At 40.6% G+C, this 27,856-nt stretch overlaps 1 protein-coding gene across 1 annotated transcript in view; it reads right to left on the minus strand.

Annotated features, from left to right (window-relative positions):
• Positions 1 to 27,856, minus strand: part of Atxn10 (ataxin 10) — a 141,997-nt gene that overhangs the window by 64,732 nt on the left and 49,409 nt on the right. The window contains exons 7-9 of the mRNA XM_028878139.2: positions 25,626 to 25,791; positions 19,615 to 19,723; positions 17,965 to 18,134 (exon numbers count right to left, since the gene is read on the minus strand). Coding sequence (XP_028733972.1) covers positions 17,965 to 18,134; positions 19,615 to 19,723; positions 25,626 to 25,791 — 445 coding nt within the window. The remainder of the gene's footprint in view (positions 1 to 17,964; positions 18,135 to 19,614; positions 19,724 to 25,625; positions 25,792 to 27,856) is intronic.

Consider the following 27,856-nt stretch of genomic DNA (forward strand, 5'->3'; position numbering starts at 1 on the left):
AATCTAAGTGGTTTCAAATAGGTCTGCTTATTCCTGTCATCAAGCAGCTGCACAGTCTTAGGCATATCATTTAATTCTCAGGTCTTTAGTCTCCTCTTTTGTACCCTGGAGAAAATATTATTACATGAAGTGAGTGAATCACACTCAAGACTACTGCAATTCTGAGTGCCTGGTACATATGCAGCACCAAGAACAGGTAACTTTACTAGTGTTATTAACAAGTCTTAGTGCTCACCACTTTTATCTTGGAGCAACATATCCCATAGCAAATCACGAACTACCTTAGAATAAATGGCACTATACTACTCAGTCTGAGAACTGTAGAGCTTATCAAAATATCTGTCACACTATGGTCCCTCATAGATGTTTTCTGAACCACAGAACAAAGTGCTGATGAACAATTCCTGTGGCCTTGAAAAACCTCTACACACACAGAGCACCATGTTAGTGAGGGTATGCACACAGGCACACCTGGCCTGCAGGACAGCTAAATAAAAGTACAGGATGAGGCAAGGACATTATACACAGATAGGAAAGTCCCATGGCTTAAAGCTCCCCTAAAAAGAGCCACTAAAGGAGCCAGGACCACCAAGTATGGGCAACTGCTCCAAGCCCCTTTCAGAGAGAAGTGAAAAGAGGAGGGGAGGAAAAGGAGAAGAATAGACCACAGATTCTAGTAACTGCTGTATATCCCCATTGGTCTTATGCTCAGGGAAGTAAAGGTGAACTCTCATGAAGGTTACGAAGAGCAAGAAGGAATCTGGGAAGCACATGCGGACATCTGGTAAACCTGGCCTGAGGATAGCATTCTTCAACAGCACCGATCCGGAAGCTCTTGTGTGGCACCTGCTGCCTAGAGAAGCCTTCCCTTTTGCTAGGGCCTCAAAGCCTCAGTGGGTGGGGAAGCCACTGCAGTCACGCAGATCTAGGACCTCTAGCTTTTCATGTTTTCCTCTAGGCTGTGAGTTGTTTACAGGCAATTACCTGTTTTATTTCCTTCCTCCAGACTTCGCACAAAGTTTAGTGTTGACTATGTTCTTAAATTTGTTTCTCTGGAAATATGGTTTTAAAGTTACTATCAAAGACATGAGATGTGCTGTCTTTAAATAAGAATGTTAACTTCTGAGGAAGAGTAAGGTCTATGTTACATTAAATCTTAGAAACTCTGTAAAGATTTAAATCTCTTCTTTTTGGATATGAATCCTACTGTCATGATTTATAAGTCCACAAGAGCCATATATTTATGGAGCAGGATAGACAGTAAGCCTGGAATGCAAAACACAGCACTAGAATCCTTGCTATAAAGATTACAGATGCCTCAGGCTTTTAAAAAACGAGATGTCACATGAAGCTGTACATCAGGATCTTGCCCGGAAGATAAAAACATTACATACTCCTCTACCCGCTCACCTTTAAATTACAGCTTCTGGCACTGTCTGGGGTGTGCTCATGCACTCACAAGCATTCAGTCAGTATGTTTAAATGAACACCTGCAACCCAACTAAAAGCAACCCTTTAGAGAATGTTGTCAGAACAGGAAACCTGGCACTCACCACAAACTTCTACAAGTTGTAGATTAGCAAAGCAAATACCACAAAAGGAACCTTGAAATAAACTAAGTTGTTCCTTGGGAAACTTCAGTGTCTGTAGATTAATTATCTGTACTGATTTTGAATTTTAAGTAAAGGTGCATTTTGGTCCAAGTACATCACTACTGGGTAGGTGAACATCTCATGCCACAAGTGTGCAATTTCCCAAACACATCACTTTCTTAAGCCTCTGTCTGAAGTGGCTAGCACACCTGCTACAGTAGGGAAAGCAGGGTTCCAGGCAGATGCCAGTGCTATGCACAAGTACCCAAGTGATCTTACCATAAGCCTAGGTAGGGAGCTGTGGACCTTTCTCAGAGGTAAGGAAGGTGAGCACATTCTGAGCCACAGGCCAGACAGGAACGAGCATGGGACAGTAGGCTGATTCAGGTCAGGCTGTGGAGATAGCACAAGGGCCCCAGGCTGCAGCCCAAACTTCCTGAGGCACTGTTGCTGCCAGCAATGTGTTACTATGTCAGTCATTGCTATTCAGACGGAGTAGCATCAATTTAAATATGAATTTGTATGCCTTAGCACAAAGGCAGAACTTTGTTCTTCTTTTACAAATTTCAGCAAAATTAATAACTAGTATACATAGTAGAAATCCCAAAATGCCATTGTTATCAGTGTAAGTTAAAACAATGAGATTATTTGAAGATGTGGAGCCAGAGCTTATTTTCTAGTAAATGTAGACTGAATCAGAGATAAAACTACTAGTAAAGAATAACTCTAAAAGGAGACCCAAACATCAAGTAACTTACAAGAATTCTGTACTTACTAATGCAGCACTGTGCTAGTGGCTTTTCTGTTGCTGTGATAAATACCATGACCAAAACCAACTTGGGGAGGACAGGGTTAATTTTGTCTTACAAGTTACTCCTGTCCATTATCCAGGGAAGCCAGGGCAAGAGCTCAAAAAGACAGAACTGCAGCAAGACCACAGAGGACTGCTGCTCACTGGCTTGTTCTCCAGTCTCTTGTTCAACCACCTTTATTTTAGCCCAGGTCCACCTGCCTATGTGGGATGGCACTGTCAAGTGGGCTGGGCCTTTCTACATCAATCAGCAGTCAAGAAAATTCCTCACAGAAATGCGCATAGGCCAATCTGAGGGCGGCAATTACACAGTCAGGGTCCCTCTTCCTAGGAGTGTCAAGCTGACAACCAAGATTAGACATCACATGCACTAACAGTCTTTTCTTTTTAGGATGTATTTTACTATGTGTATGGCCATGCTCCCATGTCTGCCACTGTAAGTGTGTAAAGGTCAGAGAACGCCTTGCCAGAGTCAGGTCTTGCCTGCCGCATCCTGTAGGTTCTGGGAATTGAACTCAGGTCAACAGGCTTGTGCACCAAGTGCCCTTACCACCGAACCATTTTGCTCAATTTATATTTTATCTTCTAAAATGGTTAGAAATGATTTCTCAAGATTAAAAACAACTATATTTTTAAAAGACAAAAAGGATTTTTCTTACTCTCTCCAAGTTCTCAACAAATCATTCACCACTCTCCACTTAGGAATACCTTTATCAGGAGGAGCCCCAAGGGGCAACAGCAGAATTTTGAATTCAGGCCAGGATGCCCAATGATTCCTGCTGCTACGGGAACCAGCTGTTCCATGGGGTGGGGTATTCAATGTTTCCAGAGCTGAAATCACAGCAGGTGAGGGACACACCCTCCTCTCCCTGATCCTGTGGCCTGCCTGGCCTACTAGTCAGACTTTTTCTGTCAACACTCTTTAGCCACAGCCCAGCCTTCCCCAACCTTCCTCCTCCAAGCCCCCCTGGCTGGCTGTCCCAAGCTGGGTGAAGGAGGCCCAGCTGTCCTTGAGGATATTGGAAATTCTCACACGGCTTCGATTGATCCCTCAGGTGGATCCTCCTTCTACCCTCTCAGGCACAGACAGTATATGATTAAAAAGAAGAAGAAGAATCTTAGCTCAGATCCCTCCTCTTGACTCCAACTCTCTGTAGGCTACGGACTTAATTTAAACATTTTCTCTTGGATTTTTCCAGCAGGTAAAAACAACATTGTCACTAGTTATAATCCTAAGCAAATAGTGATGAATCATTTCCAGAAATTAGTATCACATTAAACCAATTATTCAAATGTCCAAAAGTAATATGAGCTAAGTGGCGCTTGTGGAAGGATTTGTAATATAAGATGCACTATAATACAAGAAATACAAACAACTCAACAACAACAACAAAAAAAGGTCAACCTCACCCCCCACCCCACCCCCAGATAAACTGTAAGAGGCTTCATCCACACAGTGTTGGTTGGCCACAACTCTCAGAGGGGCCTGAAATGCTGCCTGAGTCAGAAAATTTCAAAAAACTGAAAACAGCCTTAGGAAGTTCATATCATTATTTACCAATTTTCTTTTTTTATTCATTTTTAGTTCATTTTCCTTAATGATTAAAAAACAACTATAAACTCTGCTTGTATGAATATATGTTGATATATAAAACTTCTTTTGATCAACATTTCTCTTTAGAAAGAGCAGTGTTTCAAGACTGTATTCAATATTCGTTTAAAATAGTCTGGAAAACCAAGGGAATCTAGGCTTAATTACAAAACCTACCATACTCCTATGCCTGAAAGATATGGTCTATCCTATACACATCTGCAGATATAGGTCAACTCTGTGATCCCATCATAGAAAACTACAAGAAAAATAGCTCTGGTTAACTATGTGCCTCAGAGACAATTCCTAAGTGTAGCCAGACCATGAGTGGGCAGATAAGGAAACTAAGAGTATGTGTCAAAAGTCAGTCTCCTGGATTCTGGTGCTCTATCATTGACTATATATGAGACCCTAGGCAAATGATTTAATGACCACACACCCGAGTTTGCAAATTAAGATAGGATACTATTGCCCACTGCCCCCAAATATTATGAAAATACACTGATACAAGCAAGGGCTCAAGGGGGTGCCAGGCACATCATAAGCACGGTACCATGTTCACTGTGTTACTGGGAGTGGTGCTATTGTTTCTCAATTGAAAGTGATTATTAACCTTTGCAAGGTCTTGACTAAGGCTCAACTTTTAATTTTTCCAATATAAGTGAGTATCTAAGTGAAGAACACTTTTCCTGAAAAAGAAATACAGAACTGCCGGGCGGTGGTGGCGCACGCCTTTAATCCCAGCACTCGGGAGGCAGAGCCAGGCGGATCGCTGTGAGTTCGAGGCCAGCCTGGGCTACCAAGTGAGCTCCAGAAAAGGCACAAAGCTACACAGAGAAACCCTGTCTTGAAAAACCAAAAAAAAAAAGAAATACAGAACTTCCAAATACATACAAATTATTACTATTAGTGGGATAAAGAGCTACAGGGTATTTAGTTACTATGGTGATGACAGCCCTCTACACCTCCATTTAGTAATGACTGGAGAGGTGAGGGCAGCCATCATGAAGGCAGTGAGCAGGTGGAAGGGACATTGAACACAGCATCAAGTCTTGTTCCTCCATGCCCATTTGCTCTCCTACCTGTATGGATCAGTTTCTTGTCAAGGAATAACCAGAAATGCTTTCACACAAATATGTAAAAGAATGCTTAAGGTCTGAAATGTTTCTCAATCGAGGTGTGTCGGCATTTTGACACAAATCTGAACTAAAGGAAGCGAAAGCTGAACAATGGCACTTGGAACATGATGAAACATTGAGAAGAGGGTGAAATGCCAGCAGGCCTTTGCTTACCTGAGTGAGCAGCTCTACTCCTCCAGGCTCCACCAGCACTGTGCAGGCACACAGAGGAGGACAGGGGGGCTGGCTCTGGGTGCTACATACAGCAGCAAACAAGCAACTTTCTTTACAGAGCCCTGAACCAAACACCCCTGGGACCAGGAAACTGGCTTACTAGAGAAAGCTAGTCACTCCACACTGTGGGGGAAGGATACAAAAGCTCATGAGCAGAGAAGAAACTGGCATGGACCTCAACCTCGGCACCACTGGTACCCTTCACGGTGCTGCCTGCTCAAGAGCCTATGACAGTGTTGACAAGGCATAGAGCTGAGGGAAGAGAACCACCGACCACCAAGGAGATATTGAGAATACAGCCCCTGTATACTGAATTGAGGAATGCCAAAGGATATGGTGGAAGTCAGGCTTGTGAGGAGTCTAGGCTAAAAGAGAGCAGGCTATAAGCTCCACTAGAGCGCACACTGAAGCACCCTACAGGGCAGTTACCAATAGTACTGCATTAACTGATAACTTAGTCCTCACAGCCAACGTGAGATCATGAAAATCACCTCTAACTTTTAGATGAAGTAAGGTTCAAAAGTGATCCTGTGCAGAGATTTCAGCACTGACGAGGGAGTAGCTCCGGGGTAGGTGGTCTTCAGCAGGGCAGTGACAAGAAAGAATAAAGTTCCAGAGTTCACAGGCTGCTCCCTCCCTCCCCTGCTTCCCTCAGTTTTGTTCACCTCTGCACAGGTTGGCTCTTCTTGAACTTAGTGGAGCCATCCTTCTCCCTCATACACTGCAGCCACTCCTCAGGCTCATGCTAGCCTCACAAACTCACTTAAATGGCAAATGTTTACATCTGTCCCCTGGTGCACATGAATTCCTCAAGAGGGCACTCTGCCAAATCCATTTCTCCATGCTCACTGTCTAGAACACCAGCTGGTGCACAGCAGATGGCAAATACATACTTGAACTAAACTACAAGTTTCTACCATGATGACAGAACAGCATGGCAGTTCCTATCTGGAGAACAGACTAGAAATGGCCTTATTCCAACTGCAGCATAGCAGTAATACAGATCTGCGTTAAACAGTACAGCATGAGAGCCTCGATGCCACTCTTCTACTAAATATGATGAGTATGAAAATAAATTCTACCAAAATAAGATAAGCAATAAGCTTTTAAAAGAAGAGATAAGATAATTACTTCAAGACTGATTTTATTTTTATATATTTATAAGAATGTAACTCTGATCCTTTGCTGCTAGGAAAAGCAAACAACTAATCATGCCAAAGACTGACAATGTTTTAGATGTATGACAGACAGTTCCAACTTTTTTATTCCCTCAGAAATAAAAGGAGCTAGTAACACTAGAAATAAAAACTCTCTTATTTGTCCAAACTAATGAAGGCTAGAGATACAAAAGAAAACTTACAATGTCAAAAGTACTTGGGTTTTCATTAGATTCTGACATGTAGTAGAAACATGAAAAACTTACCATTCACCAAAAGCTAACATGCCCAAATCAGAGCCCCTGCCAACAGAAGGTAAATTCAAATCCTCCTTTGCAGTTAAAGAAAGAAAGAAAGGCTGGGCGGTGGTGGCGCACGCCTTTAATCCCAGCACTTGGGAGGCAGAGCCAGGAGAATCTCTGTGAGTTCGAGACCAGCCTGGGCTACCAAGTGAGTTCCAGGAAAGGCACAAAGCTACACAGAGAAACCCTGTCTCGAAAAACCAAAAAAAAAAAAAAAAAAAAAAAAGAAGAAGAAGAAGAAGAAGGGAGGGAGGGAGGGAGGGAGAGAGGGAGGGAGAGAGAGAGAGAGAGAGAGAGAGAGAGAGAGAGAGAGAGAGAGAGAGAAAGGGAGGGAGGGAGGGAGGGAGAGAGAGAGGGAGAGAGAGAGAGAGAGAGAGAGAGAGAAAGAGAGAAAGAAAGAAAGAAAGAAAGAAAGAAAGAAAGAAAGAAAGAAAGAAAGAAAGAAAGAAAGAAAGAAAGAAAGAAAGAAAGAAAGAAAGAAACTCAACATCCTTCTGTTTTTGTCTACTTGGCTCTGCTTCTCTTTTACACAAATTGATATGCACTCAAGAATGTCCCCAGTCACCTTGATATGAGCTTTTAATTATTTTTGCTAGTAAAATTCTCCAGAGCATATGCTAATGTTTTATTTTTCATTTTTTTTTTCTATAAAATCTGAATTGAAATTCTTTTAAACTCCCAGACATTGGCTGAGGAAGGTAAGGACATATGCACCGATTAAGAAAGTGGAAAAAAGAATGGTTATAGTCACTAAGAACTGTCATTTTCCTCCTATCAGAGACAAACAGGACCTCTAGATCCATGCCCCTTTCCGCGCGCGCACGCATGCATGTTGAATAACTCTGCTCCTCTTAACTTCCAAATGTTGCAAGAAAAAACTAAACATGCTAAAATTCAACATGTTGCATGTTCACATGTGGAGGCTGGAAGTTACCATCAGGTGTCCTCCTCATTCACTCTCCACTTTGTTTTCTGAGACAGGTTTTCTCACTGAACCTGGAGTTCAGCAGTTTGACTCAACACAAAGCATGGGTCCATAGCATGCCGCAATAATAGCAACAGATGGCGCATACTGTTCATGTAAGTCTCCCTTTTAAATAATGCCATGCCCCTCCCACAGAAGTACAAGCTATGACTCCTATAACGAAACAGAAAAAGGGGAGTTTTGAAGTCAAACAATAAAACCTCCTCGGTGCTTTAATTTTTTTGGCAGTACTAGGGATTGAATTTAGGGCCTTATATATGCTGGGCGGATGTTCTACCATTGAGCTACAGCTGCAGCCTTCCTCTGTACCTTTAAAAAAGTACAGCTGCAACAAACTGAATCTCTATAGGTATCCTCAAGACAGGAATTTTAATTTCACTTTCTGTAGCAGGAACTCTAAGTTCAAGAAACTAACGGTGACAGCTTGATTTATGAATTTTGACGTATTTCTTGAACTCGGATTACATTACAAAGAAGTGGAATTTTAAGCAAGCCAGATCTTGTCTATACATTCAATCATCAAATCAATAAGCTGTAACTCTGTGCAACTTGCTTCTGACTGAGGAGAAACACAAAGTGCAAATAAGGGGGCATAGATCTGAGATTTCAAAGTTCCTCCAGGGCTGGTGGTCCTCCAGGGCTGGTGGCGCCGTGGGTACGGCACCTGCTTGTGCCCGATGAACTGAATTCAATCTTCAGAACCCACATGGGGAAAGGACAGCCCTGACTCCTACAAGCTGTCCTCTGACTGCCACGCAGGAGCACATTAAATAAATGAGTAAGAAAAAAAAGAGTCCTTCCATGCTCTCAAAACTGTTCAAGAACACATTTTGGACAGATAGAAAATACTTCACCTCTTTAATGGATAATGTTAAGAGAAAAAATTCAACTAAAATAGCATTTGTGGTAGACCTGACAAGAAAAAAAGTATTCTTGTCCAAAAGAAAGTTCTCTTACATACTTTCACTACTTCTTCAAACAATCCCCACTTAGAAAGACAAAGATATCAAGATTACTTAACTTTATATTTAGTAAATTCTTATGACATTTATCTATAAATTTCTATTTACATACATATATTTGGGGGTCAGCAACATGGCTCAGTGGATAAAAGAACTTGCCACCAAACCGAATAACCTAAGTTCAAAACCCAGAACCCATAGAGTGGAAGAAGAGAGTCAGCTTCTACAAGTTGTCCTCTGACTTCCACGCTCACACCACAACATGCACACAGATACACACATACTACCCACTCCCACACAGAAATAAATGTAGTAACAATTTCTTCAAGCATATAGTTAGGAGATGATAAAGTGTACTATATCTATTCAACAATGGCCTGGAAGGGAGGCTCAGGTATATCCACGACACACAGAGACCAATTCCATATGCAGAGTAGGTAGAAAGGCAAAACCATCAAGAGAGCACAACGGAATAGAAAATTCTTCCTGCAGACCTTAAGCTTACAAAAATGTATAAACTTTGTGACCAGGAGCTCTAAAAAGCAACTTAAGGACAAATGGATGAGAAAAGAGGTTGAGAAGTCCACATAATGCTAGTACAGGGCAAGAATATAGAAACTGGCTCTTCTCACAACAGATATAAGGACTCTGGCACCCTGGCCAATGCCATAGAAGTTCAATGGAAGACACTAGCACATGCTAAACAAGATGTTATTTCCTTACAAACCAACTATTCAATTAATGACCAGTCAGCACTGATGAACAACGAGCAGTTACTAACTCTAAGAAAACCAGCCTCAATGAAACAACTGGGACACTGAAGCAGCCATATACTTGTCACCCATTTCATGATTCACTAAGCAAATACCCTGCTTGAAACCACATTACCCAGGAGGGAATCATAAAGGACTGGCCAACTGGCTTGCTCCAGACAGAAGAAACTGAAAGACTTGACACTAAGAGACTGAACAACAGAAAAAGGCAGTTACATTAAGTCAGAATGTATTTAAATACCCCAAACAGAGCTGGTGAGATGGCTCAGTGGGTAAATTTGCTTGCCTCCAAGCCTGACAACCTGAATTCAATCCTCAGGACCTACACTGTGGAAGGACAGAATCTCCACACACACAAAGGGACACACATGACCCCAAATACACACACTAGCTAAACAAGCAAATGTATCTCAACATAAAAGACTTCCAAAATGTGTTTCAGAATTCAGGATTAAAAGGAATTTTAACTTCCATATGCAACGTTGTTTCTTTTGTCTAGTCTTTGTTTATAAAGGACTCCTTGAGCCAGAAAAGTGTGCTACTTACTTTGTATATTCGGAAGGTAAAACCACACTCCATATTGCTGTAGCAAACATACAACAACTTTTTAATAAAGATTTATTTTTAATTCTATGTATATGATAAAGGTGCTGAGGAGGTCAGAAGGGAATGTCAAATCCCCGAGCCACCTAACATGGGTCCTCTACAAGGGCAGTATACTTTTAACTGCCAAGCCATCTCTTTCCAGCCCCTACAAGAAATAATTTTAAGACAAATTGTCACAGGCCAACTGATGCTCTATGTCTCAGTGGTAGAGGGTTTCTACCAAAGGCCCTGTGTTTGATCACGAGCACCAAAAAAAGGAAATACAATGGGGGAGGACGCACTTTAAATGACCCACTGAAGGAAGAAGGAGATCAGCAAGAGGAATATAGGGATGGAGGTGGACAGTGGGTAAAGGGCAAAGTAAAGAACATAAGAACAAAATAAAATAGCATGTATATATGAAAATACTGTGAAACCTATCACACTGTATGGTAATGTCAATTTTTTATTAAAAAATTATAGACCATAAAAGATGAACTTTCATTTAAGAATTTTCATTCATTTAATTGAACACACTGCTTACCAGATAAAAATTGTAAAGGCATAACACAACAAGCAAAAAAGATGACAAATGTGCTTTTATGGTCACAGATGTTTAAGATCCAATGACCTAGAAGACGGGTCTAGACAGGAGAGTCCTAAGTTGCACCTTCTTCACACTGAGCCTCTTCAAATGGACTGATACCTGCAATGAAAGCTTTGTGTGCACACATGTCAACAGAGACCACCAGGCACCAGCACCAAGGCTGTGAGTCTCTATGAGGAGGAGGGAAAGGAAGAAGGAAGAACTAATCGGCACTGTCAGAGAGCCTTCAGCAGAATGCACCGCATAATCAACAAGTATATATCCCTTAGTCAATGACACTTTCGTTTGGGAAAGAAAAAAGTAGATAAACTGGTTATCTTCCCAGATATTTCAAATAACACATTTAGCTTTAAGAAATAAAACCTTTTTCTTCTTCAAATAAGGCATTTACTTAGAGAAGTAACAACAATAATGAAAAGCAAAAGAATGGGGAAGAAAAAGGGTAAACTATACATTCCATATTCTAACAAAGAAGTCAACGAATGGTTTCTTTATGTTTACAGCATCAATATTCATGTGCTTCTTACAATGCTTCTCCCATTCTACCACCTCTATGTCCTGCCAGCTGAGCTTTGCTCAGAAAAAAACATTCTGGGCTGGCCGCCCCAGAATATAAAGTCACCCTTCTGATCCTCTCCGGCAGGGCCTCTGTAACAGAATTATTGGGTAAGAAGTACTGTGCATGTGTGTGTTAGCTCCTACTGCATTAATGGCATCTCCAGGACACACAGCACCAAGTTTCATTCAATACATATCAGCTGAATTAAATCACACTGAGATCTCCCTGAGCCTTAGTTTCTTCATTCATCAATCTAGAAATACTCTGTCAATCCTTTTTTTTTTTTTTAACATAGGAGTCACAAACACTAGTTACCCAATGAAGATGCAAAAACCCCAGGAAACTCAAAAGGCCGCAGGAGTGACTTAGCCAGCTACTGGACATCACATTACCATGAATGAAGTCACACGACAAGCAAAGATACAACAGGGCTCAAAGGCTCCTGCTAAGGCTTCTGAGGAACTAAGCACCACGGACAAAGATTCTATGAGAGTTTCTACTGTGAATAACTTGGTGGGCCAGAGGCAAGATTCCCGGATGTCCTTACAAAACACATTCCTCTAAACAAAACAACTGCATTTTTCATAAGCTGTGTCTGTTTGCAAAAGCCCTCAGTAGAGGTCACTGAGGGGAAGATGACTTCCCTACCCTCAGAGGAGGAGACTGTACTCCCTCACATAACTCCCAGCCATTTGAATGAAATTCTGCAAGTAGCTTCTGGAGGTGCTAGAGCATTCAGGCTGGGAGAGCTTAACTGAAGGGAACTCCATCTATGAGGCTGTTCCCCAGAGTGAACTTGGGTAGAATCATTGAGAGCTTGTAGGGAGGGAATAGCTGTCTCCCCAGAAAAGGAATTCTCACAACATTCCTAGAGTGGAACTGTCCCAGGAAGTAAATCTTCATCAACCAAAGAAAGGGCCCTGAAGATTAAGGATAGTCACAGTTGACGGAGGAATGAGTAAGAAACAGAGATGAAAGTATGCTGGAATTTCAGAAGTGAACCCAGAAGGAGCTGGAAGGGCTGAAGATTTTCAGGAAGTCTAAGCCTTTCCTGCCAAACTGTAGGAAAATTCCAAACTTAGAGGCACTAGAATGCAGGAGACCAAGCACAGACCCGGGAAGTCATAGGCAAACAAATCTAAATTTTCCTCTGGGTTCTGCCACTACACCACTGGACAGCCTCTCCTTTCACATCCCTAGCAAAACCTGCTTTGCAAGGCTGCTGCAAAGGTTCAAGCTGACAAACCCCTAAGAAGGCATGATGCAGCAACACAGACACCAGACAAATCAATCATCCACTCCTTTTTTCTTTCAGTGAGATGGCACAAATCCCCCCAACCTGGATCTTTTTTAGTCTTGGAAGTATAAAGTCTCCAATTTGCATAGAAGCTAAACAACACCCTGGGAATTAGTGACTCACATATAAAGAACTATTTCCCAAACATCCACTTCCCCAGAACTCTAACAAAGGTTTTAGAAAGCTACTGAACTTTATCCCTTGCAGAAATAATAAGCAAGGAAAATACATTTTTACTACCCGACTGGAACCAGGTTTGAGGATTGAGCTACAAGAATAAAGAAGCTTCAGGAATATAGAAAAAGACAGTGTATGTGTGTGTGTGTGGGGGGGGTCCCCCAAAGGTAACACTCTAAGGTTTGAGCCTTTGATAGCACAGGAAAGACACTGGAATAGAGAGGCATTCTCACACTCAAAGAATGAATCCTTCATGTTCTTTGGAGTGTTTGCTCTAATAGAGAACACACATCAACTTCCTGGGGGCCCCAGGGCCCTCTACACAGCACTTGGGTACACTCTACACTTCTTAGAGTACAACCTGCTCCTGACTCTGTGAGCTGTCCATAAGCCTAAGGGTCACTACAGCGTGTTCCTCACTGAACACAAGGAACTCACCTCTGTTAAGCTCTGTTATGAAAGGCAGTTTGAGTTATTAAAACAGGTAGAGTGTCTTACTTGCTATCAACTTTCTTTTACAAAAATCAGTTTCCAAGAGGGAATCAGTAGTCTTAGATATACACCTGCTCAATGAGGAGAAATATCCAAATTGTATACACACTGGACAAAACAGCGAGTCTTATTCTTCCCATAATTGACTATGATATAACAAACTGTGCCCAAGTGTGACATATTACAAAGGCCAGTTGTATTTTCAATCTCTATCCCGTCTTTTTCAGACTGGATGATTTCTACTACCTAATCAAGTATACCTTAATCCTACCATCTCTGGTATTGTTAAGAATTCATAAACCTTTTCATTTCAGATACTATATTTTTTCATTCCTATAATTTCTACTTAGTTCTTTAGTTCCTATTTCTGTCCTGTCTTTTCATTCATATAATACACATTGTCCATTCACTATTACAACTGCTCCTTTAAAATTCTTCTTGGCAGCATCTTTGTGATTTGCAGTCAGCTTCTTTTGAGTAACTGTTGGCAAATACTATTTTAAAGTGTGTTACTTTTGTCTATATTGCATTTGTTTAGCTCTGTGAAGCTGTGATACTTTGCCTGTCTAAAACACCTAATGGTCTAATAAAGAACTGAACGGCCAATAGCAAGGCAGGAAAAAGGATGGGCGGGGCTGGCAGGCAGAAAGAATTAACAGAAGGAGAAATCTGCTAGAGGAGGAGAGCTAGGAACAGGAAGAGGAGGAAGATACAGGGGCCAGCCACCCAGCTACACAGCAAGCCATGGAGTAAGAAACATAGCTAGGTATACAAAAATAGAAAAAGGTAAAAGTCCAGAGGCAAACGGTACACGGGCTAATTTAGTTTAAGAAAAGCTGACAAGAAGCAAGCCAAGCATTCATAATTAAGAATAAGCCTCTGTGTGTCATTTATTTGGGAGCTGGGTGGTTTATTTGGGAGTAGGGTGGTAGGTCCCCCAAGAAAGCAAAAACAAACAACAAGAAGTAGCAGTTCTTTTAACGATAAAATTCACTTTCCTGTAGGTCAGGTATAATTTTGTATTGGCTCCTAGACACTATAAAAACTATTCTGTGGAAACTCATAATTGTATTATATTTCTTCCTCTAAAGAGAGCTATTTGTTTGTTTGTACTCAGATTTTAATAATTATTTTGTCCACAGCTTACCTGCCTGGAGCCTGCTGAGTTTGTGCATGATTCAAACATAAGCAAAGATTTAGAGAAATGAGGCACAGAATGTGGGACTTGATTGTGCCTTTCAGGGATTCCCTCCTCACATCCAGTAATATTTGCCCCCAAACTGGTCTTTGGCTTTTTTTTTTTTTTTCCTTTTTTATTACATTTATTGAGAGGGAGAAGTGGGAGAGGAGGAGACGGGGAGAAGGGGAAAGAGAGCGGTTGGAGAAGACAGGGGGTGGAAAATGAATGAATATATGTCACAGCACCTGGATAGAGGTCAGAGGACAACTTCTACCATATGGGTCCTAAGGACCAAACTCAGGCCATCAGGCTTGGTGGCAAGTGCCTTTACCCACTGAGACATTTTGCTAGCCTTGTTCTTTCTTTCCTTTTCTTTTTTCTTTTTTTGTTTTGTTTTGTTTTCCTTCAAGCTAGAAAACATGCAGATTTTCTGTAAGTCACATTTTGTCCCATTCCCTTCTTCTAGTATCAATTTCACTACAGAATCTATGAATTTGTGCCAATTTGAATGTCTTCACAAGAATGACTGCCTTCACTCAGTTTATAACAGTTAAGGCCGATGGCGGTATCCTGCACTAATAAAAGAAGGAAAACCTATACAAAGTTTTTCTAACTTCACTTTTTCTCACAGTGCTATGATCCATAATTAAGACAAGGCTTTGCCTGGATCATCAGTCATGTAAAGACTCAAGGCTGCATATACTCCCATGAAGGCTTTTCCCCCAGTGTTTCTGGTACCATGGTGCTTCTTGACTAGTTCCTCTCTACATCTCAGTTTCAAGGCCTCTCCACATGGTTTCACTAAGACACAGCAGGGTGGGCTCATGGAGTCAGCACTTCTTACATAACTAGCTTCTAAAAAGTGGGCCTCTGAAGGACTATGCCACAAATGATGCAGGCTCATTCCTATCATAGGTTACTGTTCAAAGAAGTCATGTAAGCTGGAGAGATTCAACAGGACGGAGAAACAGATACCTTGATAGCGAGCATGGTAAAAAGACATTCAGAAATGTACATACAATAACAAGAACTTTTACAGATGTCTTAGAAAATATAACCTATAATAGATTTAATATTTAAATAAGCAAAACAAACACTGTCCAAAGTAAATTCCAGTAAGACAAAAAAAAAAAAAAAACCACACCTCTATTAGATGCTCCTCAACTGAAGAATGGATAAATAAAATGTGGTACATATACACAATGGAATACTACTCAGCAGAGAAAAACAATGACATCATGAGGTTTGCAGGCAAATAGATGGATCTAGAAAAAATCATCCTGAGTGAGGTAACCCAGACTCGGAAAGACAAACATGGTATGTACTCACTCATAGGAGGATACTAGATGTGGAACAAGGATGACTGGACTACTACTCACATCACCAGGGAGGCTACCTGGAAAACAGGACCCCAAGAAAGACACGGGGATCGCCCAATGATGGAGAAATGAATGAGATGTACATGAATAGCCTGGACATGAGTGGGGGTAATGAAGGGCGAGGGTCAAGGGAAAGAGAGCTTGGGGGAGCGGGAGATCCCAGCTGGATCAAGAACAGAGAGGGAGAACAAGGAATAGGAGACCATGGTAAATGAAGACCACATGAGAATAGGAAGAAGCAAAGTGCTAGAGAGGCCCACAGAAATCCACAAAGATACCCCCACAATAGACTGCTGGCAATGCTCAGAGACAGCCCGAATTGACCTACTCTGGTGATGGGATGGCCAAACACCCTAATTGTCATGCTAGAAACCCCATCCAACGACTGAGGGATCTGGATGCAGAGATCCATGGCTAGGCCCGGGGTAGAGCTCCGGGAGTCTAATTAGCGAGAAAGAGGAGGGTTTATATGAGCGAGAATTGTTGAAACCAAGGTTAGATAAAACACAGGGACAAATAGCCAAACGAATGGAAACACATGAACTATGAACCAATGGCTGAGGGGCCCCCAACTGGATCAGGCCCTCTGAATGGGTGAGACAGTTGATTGGCTTGATCTGTTTGGGAGGCATCCAGGCAGTGGGACCGGGTCCTGTGCTCATTGCATGAGTTGGCTGTTTGAAACCTGGGGCTTATGCAGGGACGCTTGGCTCAGTCTGGGAGGAGGGGACTGGACCTGCCTGGACTGAGTCTACCAGGTTGATCTCAGTCCTCGGGGGAGGCTTTGCCCTGGAGGAGGTGGGAATGGGGGATAGGCTGGGGAGAAGGGGAGGGAGGCGGGAGGGGGGAGAACAAGGGAATCCATGGCTGATATGTAGAACTGAATTGTATTGTAAAATTAAAAAAAAAAAAAAAAAAAAAAACACTCTAGTTCCAGCTAAGCGTGGTGGCACATGTCTTTAATCTCAGTGCTCAGGAGGCAGAGGCAAGCAGATCTCTGTGAGTTCAAGGCCAGCCTGGTTTAAATAGCAAGTGCCACGACAGCCAGTGCTACATAGAGAGAGCCTATCTAGAGGATGGAGGTGGGTGGGTGTTAATTCATTGTGAAGCATGTGACCCATCATCATGCCACTCTTATCAATATCAATCTTAAGTTTTCAGTACCATTAGCTCTACAATGTTCAGTACAAAAGAGGGAATAAAGAGATTCTAAAGGTGGCCTCTCCTATTTCCAGAAACTAAATACATAGCCATTCAGAACACCTAGTTTTAAAGACTCAGGACAGGACACTATTCACCCATAAATGTAGGATGCATAAGTCAAGGATTTTTCTAACAGCAATACCACCAGTTTTTGGTTTTATTCTTTTTAAGATAGGGTCGTGCTATGTAGCCTACACTGACCTTGAAGTAGTGATCCATCCGTTTGGTCCTCCCTGGAGCAGGAATAACAAGTGTGTGTCACTATGCCTGGCACCATATTTCTGAAATGCCTATTACTAGAAAAATTTCCAAACTTGTTAAAATCATTTTCTGTTGCTGTTCTTTGTTATTTTTGAGACCAGATTTCACTATGCAGCTCTGGCCACATGGAACTTGCTATGTAGAATAGGTGAGCCTAGATTTCCTAGAGATCCACCTGCCTCCAAGCCTGGCTATTTTTGTTTTTTATTTATTGATTGCTTCCTACATCATAATAGAGTGTTTAAATAAACAGACTTCAAACAAACACTGCTAATTTATAAGCAAGGAGAATTCCCCAAATACATTCAGGATAAAGACAATGCAAAAACTATTAAAAAAAAAAAAGTGACACACAGGACCAGTCAGATGGTTTAGCAGATAAAAAGCCCTTGTTGCAGAGTCTCTCAACCTAAGCTTGATTTCTGGAATGAATGGTGAAAAGAGAGCACCAACCTCATGTGCATGCACTGGAAAGCATGGACCTACACTGTTTCACACTCATACATCACACACACACACACACACACTAAAATAAAAAGAAAAAATTTCAAGTATGACATACTGTGCTTATTTGTAGCAAAAATCAATTTTCTAAGAATTCACGTAAGGTTTCACTCTCCTGCAGAGTGAAGGTATTCTAAATTCTAAACAGCATGTTCTAAACAAAGGTCTATGTGGCACACGAAGAAACAATCTTACTTTGTCCTGGTTTTCTTTATTCTTGTAACACAGGTTTCCAATCAGACGAATGAGATGAGATTTAAACCCTTCAGTCATGTGTTCGATGTCACCCTCTGCTTTTAGAGAGTCAGAGGGACTAAAGATGTTCGTGGTATCTTTTCCAATTACATGAATCACCCGTAAAACATCTAGAGCAAAAGAGTAGAGTTCATTTTCCATAAGAAAATAGCACAGCATCTAAGTTTTCCATAAACAAACACAGCAGATTAAAATAAAGTAGATAGAGCACCTAACGCTCCTTCAACAATGATTCACATGTGGTGTCCAGCTCAGCAGTTGAGCACCTGCCTAGAGTGCATAAGGCCTTCAGTTCATCCTTAGCACCACCAGAAAGGCAACAGCAGTAACAATAACTAGATAGCTTCTTTGCTTTTGCATTAATTTTTTTAAAATCCCAGTTTGAAGGAGGCTGACCATAACAATTAGCCTCACTCAATTTATATTTATACACAAAGGAAAGTTAACTAAAATTTTGTAATTCCTTTCTTATAAAATGATTTTTAATTCTAATTTATTTATACAAAATCTAATGTGATAGACAGTCAGGTAAGTGTAAATCACAGAGGTTTTGGTAATGACTTACAGCTTTCTCAATGGCCAATAATCAACCTCAGCCATGGACTGGCATTAGCTATAATCACAGGAAATAATACTGCTATATTCTGTGAAACCCCCAAGCAGCCTATGAAAACATACAATCTTCTAGGAGTTATACATTTTCCCATATTATTTCAGTTAACCCTCTGAACAAACCTATTAAGTGCAGGTATTACTTTCACAATTTTACAAGAAGTAATCAGACTCTGAAAAGTAGTAACTTGGCAGAGACAGGATGGCAACCCACATTGGTCCTAGCTTCATAATAATTACCAGTTTGGTTTTTTATTCTGATCATCATTAAAAGTACTGATTTAACATAGAACTCTGGGATGGAATTCTATGTACCTTCTACAGAGCACTGTTAGTTAAACTACACTTGTGGATACAAAGACATCTTTCTTCCAAATTGACATCTAGAAAAAGTACCTGATTTTTTTTTAAAGGAAAACATTGAATAGTGATAAGCAAAACCTAGGGCTGGGTATCTACATGAAAGGAAGCTCTATTGGACTTGATTTGCAAAGAGCTTTTGAGTAAAAACAGTAATGTTTCAAATACTGGCTTCCTAATTATTAATTGTTAATCTTCTTGTTACAAGATTACATCTCTAAGGTGAGTGAAACACTATTCTTTGTTCTTGGAAGTACAGTTGGGGAAAATATATTACCAGATGTTATAAATGAAATTTATGGTATAATAAAACTTACAAAAATCACCCTTCTTATCATTTGCAAATCCCTATCATCAGTTTCTTCAAACACATTCCCAAGAGGTGGCACTGTAGGTATTCACAGAGGGCCTGATCAGTCACATGCTACTAAGTAGGACCCAAGAAGGGAAGGAACAACAGTGCAGTCTCAGCTTAAGCAACCCCACAATTCCAGTCAAGAAAAAAGGTTCAAAGACTCTCAAGTGAAAACGCCCAAACTAAGGGTTTGTGTTTGGATTTAGTCTAGAGCACGGCAAAGGTCTCCTCACTGAAAATACTGTGTCTGCTATTTCACTCACCAATCACTCGCTCCATCAGCCCAGGAAAAACTTGTAGGTAGCCAAGAAGCTCAGTGTTGGATGTCATTTCACACAAGACGTCCAGAAGCCGAATGGTAGCCAGTGCTTCCTAAAAAGATAAGGAAACCTCCTTGCTAGAAATCAGAATTTTAACTTTGATTGTTATAGATAACGATGAGAGAATAAAATGCTGTAACAAATACTATGTGACACATCTGCAGAGACAAACGTGTTTAAATATTCTTGAATGATCACTAACAGCTGCATCAAGAGGACAAGATTCTGTGTCACTACTGTCTTCTGAGAGCAGTGTAGAAAAGCTCTCATTGAAGCAAAACACCTTCCACAGTGAGAAAAGTGTTCAAAATGTACAAGTTACACATAACACTTATGCAAATACTTTTTTAAAAGCATTCTCAGTATGAAAGTTCCACTTTAAAGATGCAAAAATTCCATGAAGCACATTAACTTCTTGTCCACAAAAGTTCTGCAATGTCCTGTGATCTAAAAAAACACTAGCTTCAAGAATTTACATTATCTCTGGGTAAATCTAAGCCTGTATGCAATGTATTGGTAGGGTGGAAAAGATAATACTATTTGAAAATGCTAGCTCACAGCTACTAAATAGTTTATATGAAACAGAAGACACAACCAGGAAATTACCCAAGCGCCAACTCTATAGCATCCCAATATTCCAACATATTTTTCAAAGATATAATTTTTACAGATTTTAAACTACACTTTTTCAAGTATACATTATTTGACAAAACATAGTAGCACCTATAAGATTAGGACATGAAGATAAAATTCTTCAAAGAAAAATTCTCTTTAATAATACTATTCTTTAAAGTCCTTAGAAAAATTTCAGGAAAATCTTTAATATAGCTTTCTACGAGTCTCAAAATAGTATCAGGAAATAACACACTTTAACGTCAAGGGTCTTTATTTCAAAGCTTTCGCTTGCTAATACAGAGCTAATAGGGACATAAAAAGATTAGACTCTGAAGTCTGAAGACGGTACCAGGGCAAGGCCATCAGCTCAGCAGTGCTTCAGCACTCTCTCTGTTAGGTGGTGACAGTCCAGACTGTCTCCTCCACGTAACAAGCCTACCAGAAAAACAGCAGGCTGATTCTACACGGTGCACGGTGCTTTTATTCTGGTTTTTTTTTTTTTAATTTGTTTTATGTAGACATGAAATTTATTAAAACCCTATACAAATAATGCTATACTGAGCATTCTTGTATAAATATCTGCAGTTTTGAATAAGTAATTGTGGGTTTATAAATTCTTAAAAATCCAATTGCTGGGTCAAGAGTATGTACATTAAAATAGTTTAGCACTATTTTGAATGGTGCACCAACCCACTAGAAGACTGTTACAACACTTTGCAATTTTTTTTAAAGCTGTATTTTATTTTAATTATCTGCATGTGTTTGGATGTGAGTTTGTGCATATTAGAGTGGGTTCCAGGGAGGCCAGAAGAGGTCTTTCTCACTGGTCTGGAGCTCACTGATTCGTGTAGCCTTTAGGGACCACAAGCTCCAGGGCTTTGCCTGTTTCTGCCTCCTCAATGTGGGAACTACAAGAGTACACCAGCACAGGTGGCTTTTTCACGTGAGTCCTGGGAATCAAACTCAGGTTCCAAGCTTATGTGCAAGCACTTCACTGCCTGGGCTATCGCCATGGCCGCATCTCATTTAGTTTTAAGACAGTAAATGGTCAATCATTAAGTATATACATACATGTATGTATCTGTGTTGTGGGTGTGTATAGGTGACCACAGAGGCCAGAAGCATTGAGTTAAGAGGCAGTAGTGAGCTACCCAGTATGTGTGCTGGGAACTAAATAGGTCCTCTGATAAAGCAATACAGGCTATAACCACTGATTAATCTTTCCAGCCCTTAAGAGAGTAATCTTTAAGTGATATACCAAAGTAATGTTGGCTTTATTATTTATTGATTGATTGATTAATTTTGGTTTTTCAAGACAGGGTTTCTCTGTGTAGTCCTGGCTATACTAGAACTCACTCTGTAGACCAGGCGGGCCTCCACCTCAAAGAGATCTGCCTGCCTCTGCCTCTTAAGTGCTGGAATTAAAGGCCTGTGCTGTCACCACCATCCTGCTAATGTTTATTTTAATAAAAGAAATTTAATGAGTAATATGGAGAATATGTTAGGTGGGATTAAACTGACTTCCTTTCAGTCAGTATCACAGAGTCTAGAAAAAAGAATTTTTTTTTTCTAAATAGTGAACCTTATTTAACTTTTGAAAAACTATATAGTAGGGCCAGTGAGAGGGCTAGGCAGATAAAAGTGCTTAACGTCCAAACCTCAAACCCTGAAATCAACATGTTGGAAGGAGAGAACCTGTAGTTCATTTTATTTATTTATTTATTTTTAACTCTTTGGGAGCCTGCCACCCAGCTCCCAAATAAATACATGGAAATTTATTCTTACTTATAAATGCCCAGCCTTAGCTTGGCTTGTTTCTAGTCAACTTTTCTACCTTAAATTATCCTGTTTCTCTTTAACTATGTTTTGCCTCTGGGCTTTTTACCTTTCTTTATTCTGTATATCTTTCTTTCCTTCTTACTCTGTGGCTGGCTGGGTGGCTGGCCCCTGGTGCCCTCCTCTCCTCCTTTTCTTGATCTTTGCTCTTCTCCTTGAGCCTAGATGTCTCCTCCTATTTATTCTCTCTGCCCACCAGCCCCGCCTATCCTTTCTCCTGCCTAGCTATTGACCATTCAGCTCTTTATTAGACCAATCAGGTGTTTTAGACCTGATTACAGACAAAGTAATACAGCTTCACAGAGTTAAACAAATGCAATATAAAAGAATGCAACACATCTTTGAGTCATTAAACAAATGTTCCACAACATAAACAAATGAAACACATCTTAAATTAATATTCCACAACAAGAATCGATTCCCCCAAGTTGTCCTGTGACCTCCACACTTATGCAGTCACACACACACCATACCTCACAACACCAAATAAATTAATAGGCAAGCGATTAGCCTGGTGTAGGTGGTGCACGCCTTTAATCCCAGCACTTGGGAGGCAGAGGCAGGTGGATCTCTGTTGAGTTTTTTTGAGGCCAGCCTGGTCTACAGGGCAAGTTCTAGGATAGCTGGGGCTACATAGAGAAACCCTGTCTCTAATAGCAGACGCTTAGAAGTCAGCATCAACCAATTCCAGAATATAACCTCAGAATATGGTGTATTGGAATACTAGCTCAAGGGTCTTCTTCAAGTCTAGTGTAGCTTTGTATCCCCATTTCTATCTCAAAGTATAATACAAGCAAATTAGTATATTTCCTCTTCCCTTATAAAAACTATTTGAAGAAAAAAAATATTTTTCTACATAAAAAATTAGAGGCCGAGAAGGCTCAGTGGGTGAGAGCACATGCATTGCAAGCATGAGTACCTAAGTACCCACATAAATAAACTGCATGTGCCTATAACCCCAGCACCGGGGAGGGGGGGGGGGTGTCCGGAGACATCTGTGGCCGGCCGGCCAGCCAAGCCAAAGAGACAAGCTACCTGTTCAATAGGAGATCCTGTTTAAGACAGTAAAATGGAGGGCAATAAAGGAAGACACCTGACATCCTGCTCTGGCTTCTTCATGCACATCCATGAACATGCACACCTGCACAACCCCATGCGTACAACACACACACACACACACACACACACACACACACACACACACACCACAAACACACAAAGCACACACAGCACAGGTATATCTCACTATAATACTAAAACTTTTAAATACAATTCTTGTGAACAATTTAACTTATATATGTTATGTACTTATAATATATAACAATATGGTATGTGTAATATATTATTAGAGAGTGTATGTATGTATGTATGTATGTATGTATGTATGTATGTATGTTGCTTTTCTCATGTCTGGGACAAAACACCTAGCAAAAGTTACTCAAGAAAGGAGAGGTATATGCTGACTCACACTTTGAGGGTTTGCTCTATCATGACCTGCAAAGTGTTGACAAAAGCAGCTGCAGCAGCAAGAACACGAATGAAGCAGCTGAGAGAGATAAAGGCTGGTGCTCACGCGTCAACCTTTGTGTTCAGTCTGGGACCCCAGCTCATGGAGGATGCCACTGCTTTTTAAAGCACACCTCACTGCTCCCCCTGCTGGGAACAAAAGCAACTATCTCCAGAAAGGCAAACTAATGCTGAGACTTCTTCCTTTCTCTCCCAGAAAGAGAACTGCTGTGGATGTGAGGGCAAGGAAAGGCAACCACCAAGGGGCCTTGAACCCAAGCACAAACAGGGCAGTGTGCTCTCACAGCCAAACATCACAAACACAACTTCAATTATAGCAGAACTCAAGAATTCCCCATGATCACTCACTCTCCAGGGTGCACTAGAATCTATTATTTTCTGCTTCTCTGCACACCTTCTCGTGCTGTTTGGGGGTCCATTCTGGAGTCCCAGCTCTCCCACCTCGTCTCAAGCTACTGCCAACAGCATTCTAGCACCAACCACTCCTACCCTGATCAGTCTTACCACGACACAAATGATCTACCGTCTTTTTAAAAAATATTTAAAATCCACTTCATTGAGATACAGTTTATACGCAATACACACCCTTAGTGTACAAAACAGAGTCTGTCAAAGTACACAGCTATGAATAACATTTCAAAAAGTTCGCTTGTGTCCCTGTGGAATTACTCTCAGCCCTGACTTAAGCCCCAGCTAACATGACCTGTTCTGTCATTATCCACGAGTCTAACCTACTACTGAATCTCACAGAAATGGCATCCTAGTCTAGCTTAGTTCACCTGCTCACATGCTACTTTGGGATCATCTTTCATGCTGTTCCAGAAGTGCTTTTATTTTGCTACTGAGCAGTTCACAAAGAGAACAATTCTGACTTTAATTCAGAGAGAAGGGCAAAGAAATAGGTACAAGCAGAGGTTTATCCAGCAAAAAGTAGGGATAGAATTACTGCCAACTAGCTTCAGTAGCCTTTGGTAAAGAAAGGGTTAGTAAAGGAGAATGTGAGGTGGTTAACCAGGAAGGGTGGGGTTGGGAAGCGCCTACCCTGAGTAGGAGAAATACTTTTTAAACAACAGCTTAGAAACCTTTATTAAAAGGTTGTTGTTTTAAGATTTTATTTTAAAAGATCTATTTTTGTTTTATATGTATGAGGATTTCACCAGCCTATATGTATACCACATTCATGCCTGGTGCCCTCAGAGGCCAAAAGAGGATATTAAATCTCCTAGAACTGGAGTTACAGATAGATGGTTGTGAACTGCCAGGTAGGTGTTGGGAACCTAACTCAGGTCCTTTGCAAGAGCAGCAAGAGAGAATGGACATGTACAGAGTTGGACTACAGCGCTGTTTACAATGAGTAGAAAGAGAAATCTCTACATGTCTAACTACAAGGATGACCATACTCACCCTGAATATGTGTTAAGTGCCCACTGTGTTTATAGTACTATGACCATGGCCACACTTCTGTCAAGTAGAACTGACAAGTAAATGGCATAAAATCCATCTACGTGTCTTTAACACATGTCTGTGGATCTATGCTTAGCTAAAAGTACCAACCAGAATTACTTTTCAAGGCACTAACTTGTACTGGAAAAAACAAGGGCATGGTTTCCCCTTATCTGTATTTCTAAGGTCTCTAGTAAAACCACCTCTCACTCAGGGAGTATACTTACACCTTCCAAGAGGGGTTGGAGAGGTGGGTCATCAATGAAGAGCTATCCCAGAGGACCCAAGTTTAGTTCCCATCACTCACATAAGGTGGCCTACAATCACCTGTAATTCTAGCTCCAGGGGATCTATCACCTTCTTTTGGCCTCCACAGGTAATCACACACATGTGGCACACATTCACACAAAACACACATATAAATAAGAACAAATCTTTAAAACCTTTTAAGAAAGAAACCTCATAGAGGACTTGACTGAACTCAAAAACCAGTCTGTTCTCCCGCTCCAGGCCTATGAGATCCGTCTCCTTACCTGATCTTCTGTGTTAGGCTCCGAAGTCAACTTTAGGACATTCCTACACTGATCCACAAATGAGTTTGCAATCAATTCGGCATGGCGCAAAAATATAGAGATGTCATCCTTTGTCAGTTGCTCGTCACCCACTAGCTTGGCTATCATAATGTCTAACAGTGTAACCCTGTAAAACAAAAGAGTTCTGCATGAGTATGTAACATTTATGCTGTGTGATACCAAGAATGACTTCCAGAGGACATTTTAAGAGTTACTTTCATTTTTTAAAAAATTATTATTGTTAATTTTTTTTGAGAAAGAGTTTCTCTGTGTAACATTCCTGGTTGTCCTGGAACTCACTCTGTAGACCAGGCTGGCTTTGAACTCACGAAGATTCACCTGCCTCTGCCTCCCAAGTGCTGGGATTAAAGACGTGTGCCACCACCACCGGCTTTTTTTCTTTTCTTTTTTTTTAAATGTTCACTGGTGTTTTGCCATGGGTATCAGGTCCCCTGAAACTGGAGTTACAAACAGTTGTGAGCTGCCAAGTGGATACTGAGAATTGAACCTGGGTCCTCTGAAAGAGCAGTCAGTGTTCTTAACCACTAAGCCATCTTTCCAGCCCCATTTTAAAATTTTTTAACTATTTTAATATCTAGCTAGGAAAAACTTTTATTAATAAAGCTAATTTTCAATTGCCTGTTTTGGAAAAAATGTTTAGTTTCTTCTATGTGACTTACTAACAGCAAAAACTGTCCAATACACTTTTTATATCCATAACTTTTAAATGTTGAAATAATTCAACATTTCAGAAAGGTTGCAAATTTAAGTTTTACAAATACATTCACAATATAATAGTAGCAAAAGTAAAGTAGCTAACATTTATTCACTACTTAACACCAATCTACGCACATTACACATATTAGCTAATTTAATCCTTACAAATTTCCACAGAACAGTACTATCATTAGTTTTACATTAAAGATGTCAATCTAGAGTAATAGCAAACATCTGAAATCCATCAGGCACCTACTCTCCCATATACAAACATCATACATGCACATGCCTGTGAGCACACACATGTAAATGATTTTGTCTAAGTCACTAGCTGACATGACCATTTCTAATTCACTCATAACCAAATAGGTACATTCTCTCTCTCTCTCTCTCTCTCTCTCTCTCTCTCTCTCTCTCTCTCTCTCTCAAAATTATGATTTCTGAATTTTTTATGTAATGAACATGCAAAAGACTTAGGGAAATTTTCTAAAGCAAAAAAATACCTATTTAGTTATATTTAAAGTGACATGGGCTACAGTTGTTAAAATCACATATATGCAACCATGAAAAGGTTTTGATAAGGACCAAGAATGAGGGTAAGAGAGGAAAGGAGTGTTTTATGAGCATTCTAGAGCAAGAAATAAAATATCTGTAATTCAAATTCAAAGACTGGCATCTCCAGTAAATTTTCAATTTAGATTTGAACTTCTCCAAGTATCATTTGTTGAATACTATATGCTACAAAGGCCAAAAATTGTATTAACCCAGAATAGCAAGCTAACCAAGTAGAGGCAATAAATGCTGCTGACAAACTTCATCTGTACCTTAATAAGTTACAGAAAACAGAATCAGCAGGCTGGAGTAGCAGCTATCTCTGTAACCTCAGTAAGTATTGCACTACAGAGTCTCAGATCCCTAACCTGGAAAACACAACAATGCCCAAGTCACAGTGACTGAGAATCTGAGGACAGTGGTGGTACTATAGTTTGAATATGGAATATCCCCACACAATTCACATAGTAACATATAGTACTGGCGCTGCAGTTTAATGCATATAAGAGCACACGCTATGAAAGCAAGAGAAACTAAGCTTTAATTCCTAACACCTATGTAAACCTAGCCATGGCCTTGTATGTCTATAGCCCCAGTGTTAAGGGGCAGAGACAAACAGATCTTGGAAGCCTGATGGCCAAGCCAGCCTAGTCAAAAATCATGAACTTCATGTTCAGTGAAAGACCCTACCTATGAATGAATGAATAAATGAATGAATGAATGGATGAATGAATGAATGAATGAATGAACGAACTGAAAGAAGCTGGAAAGTAATAGAAGACTCTCAACATCATCCCCTAGCCTCCATGTGCACACACATGCACGAGTGCACAGGCATGCTCTCACACACTTGCACAAACACCATTCCACCACAATCTTTGTCCCTAGATGGTAATACTCTTTTAGGAGATGGGAGAATTTCA

Source organism: Peromyscus leucopus, chromosome 20 (assembly GCF_004664715.2).
Source record: "Peromyscus leucopus breed LL Stock chromosome 20, UCI_PerLeu_2.1, whole genome shotgun sequence".
Lineage (NCBI taxonomy): Eukaryota > Metazoa > Chordata > Mammalia > Rodentia > Cricetidae > Peromyscus > Peromyscus leucopus.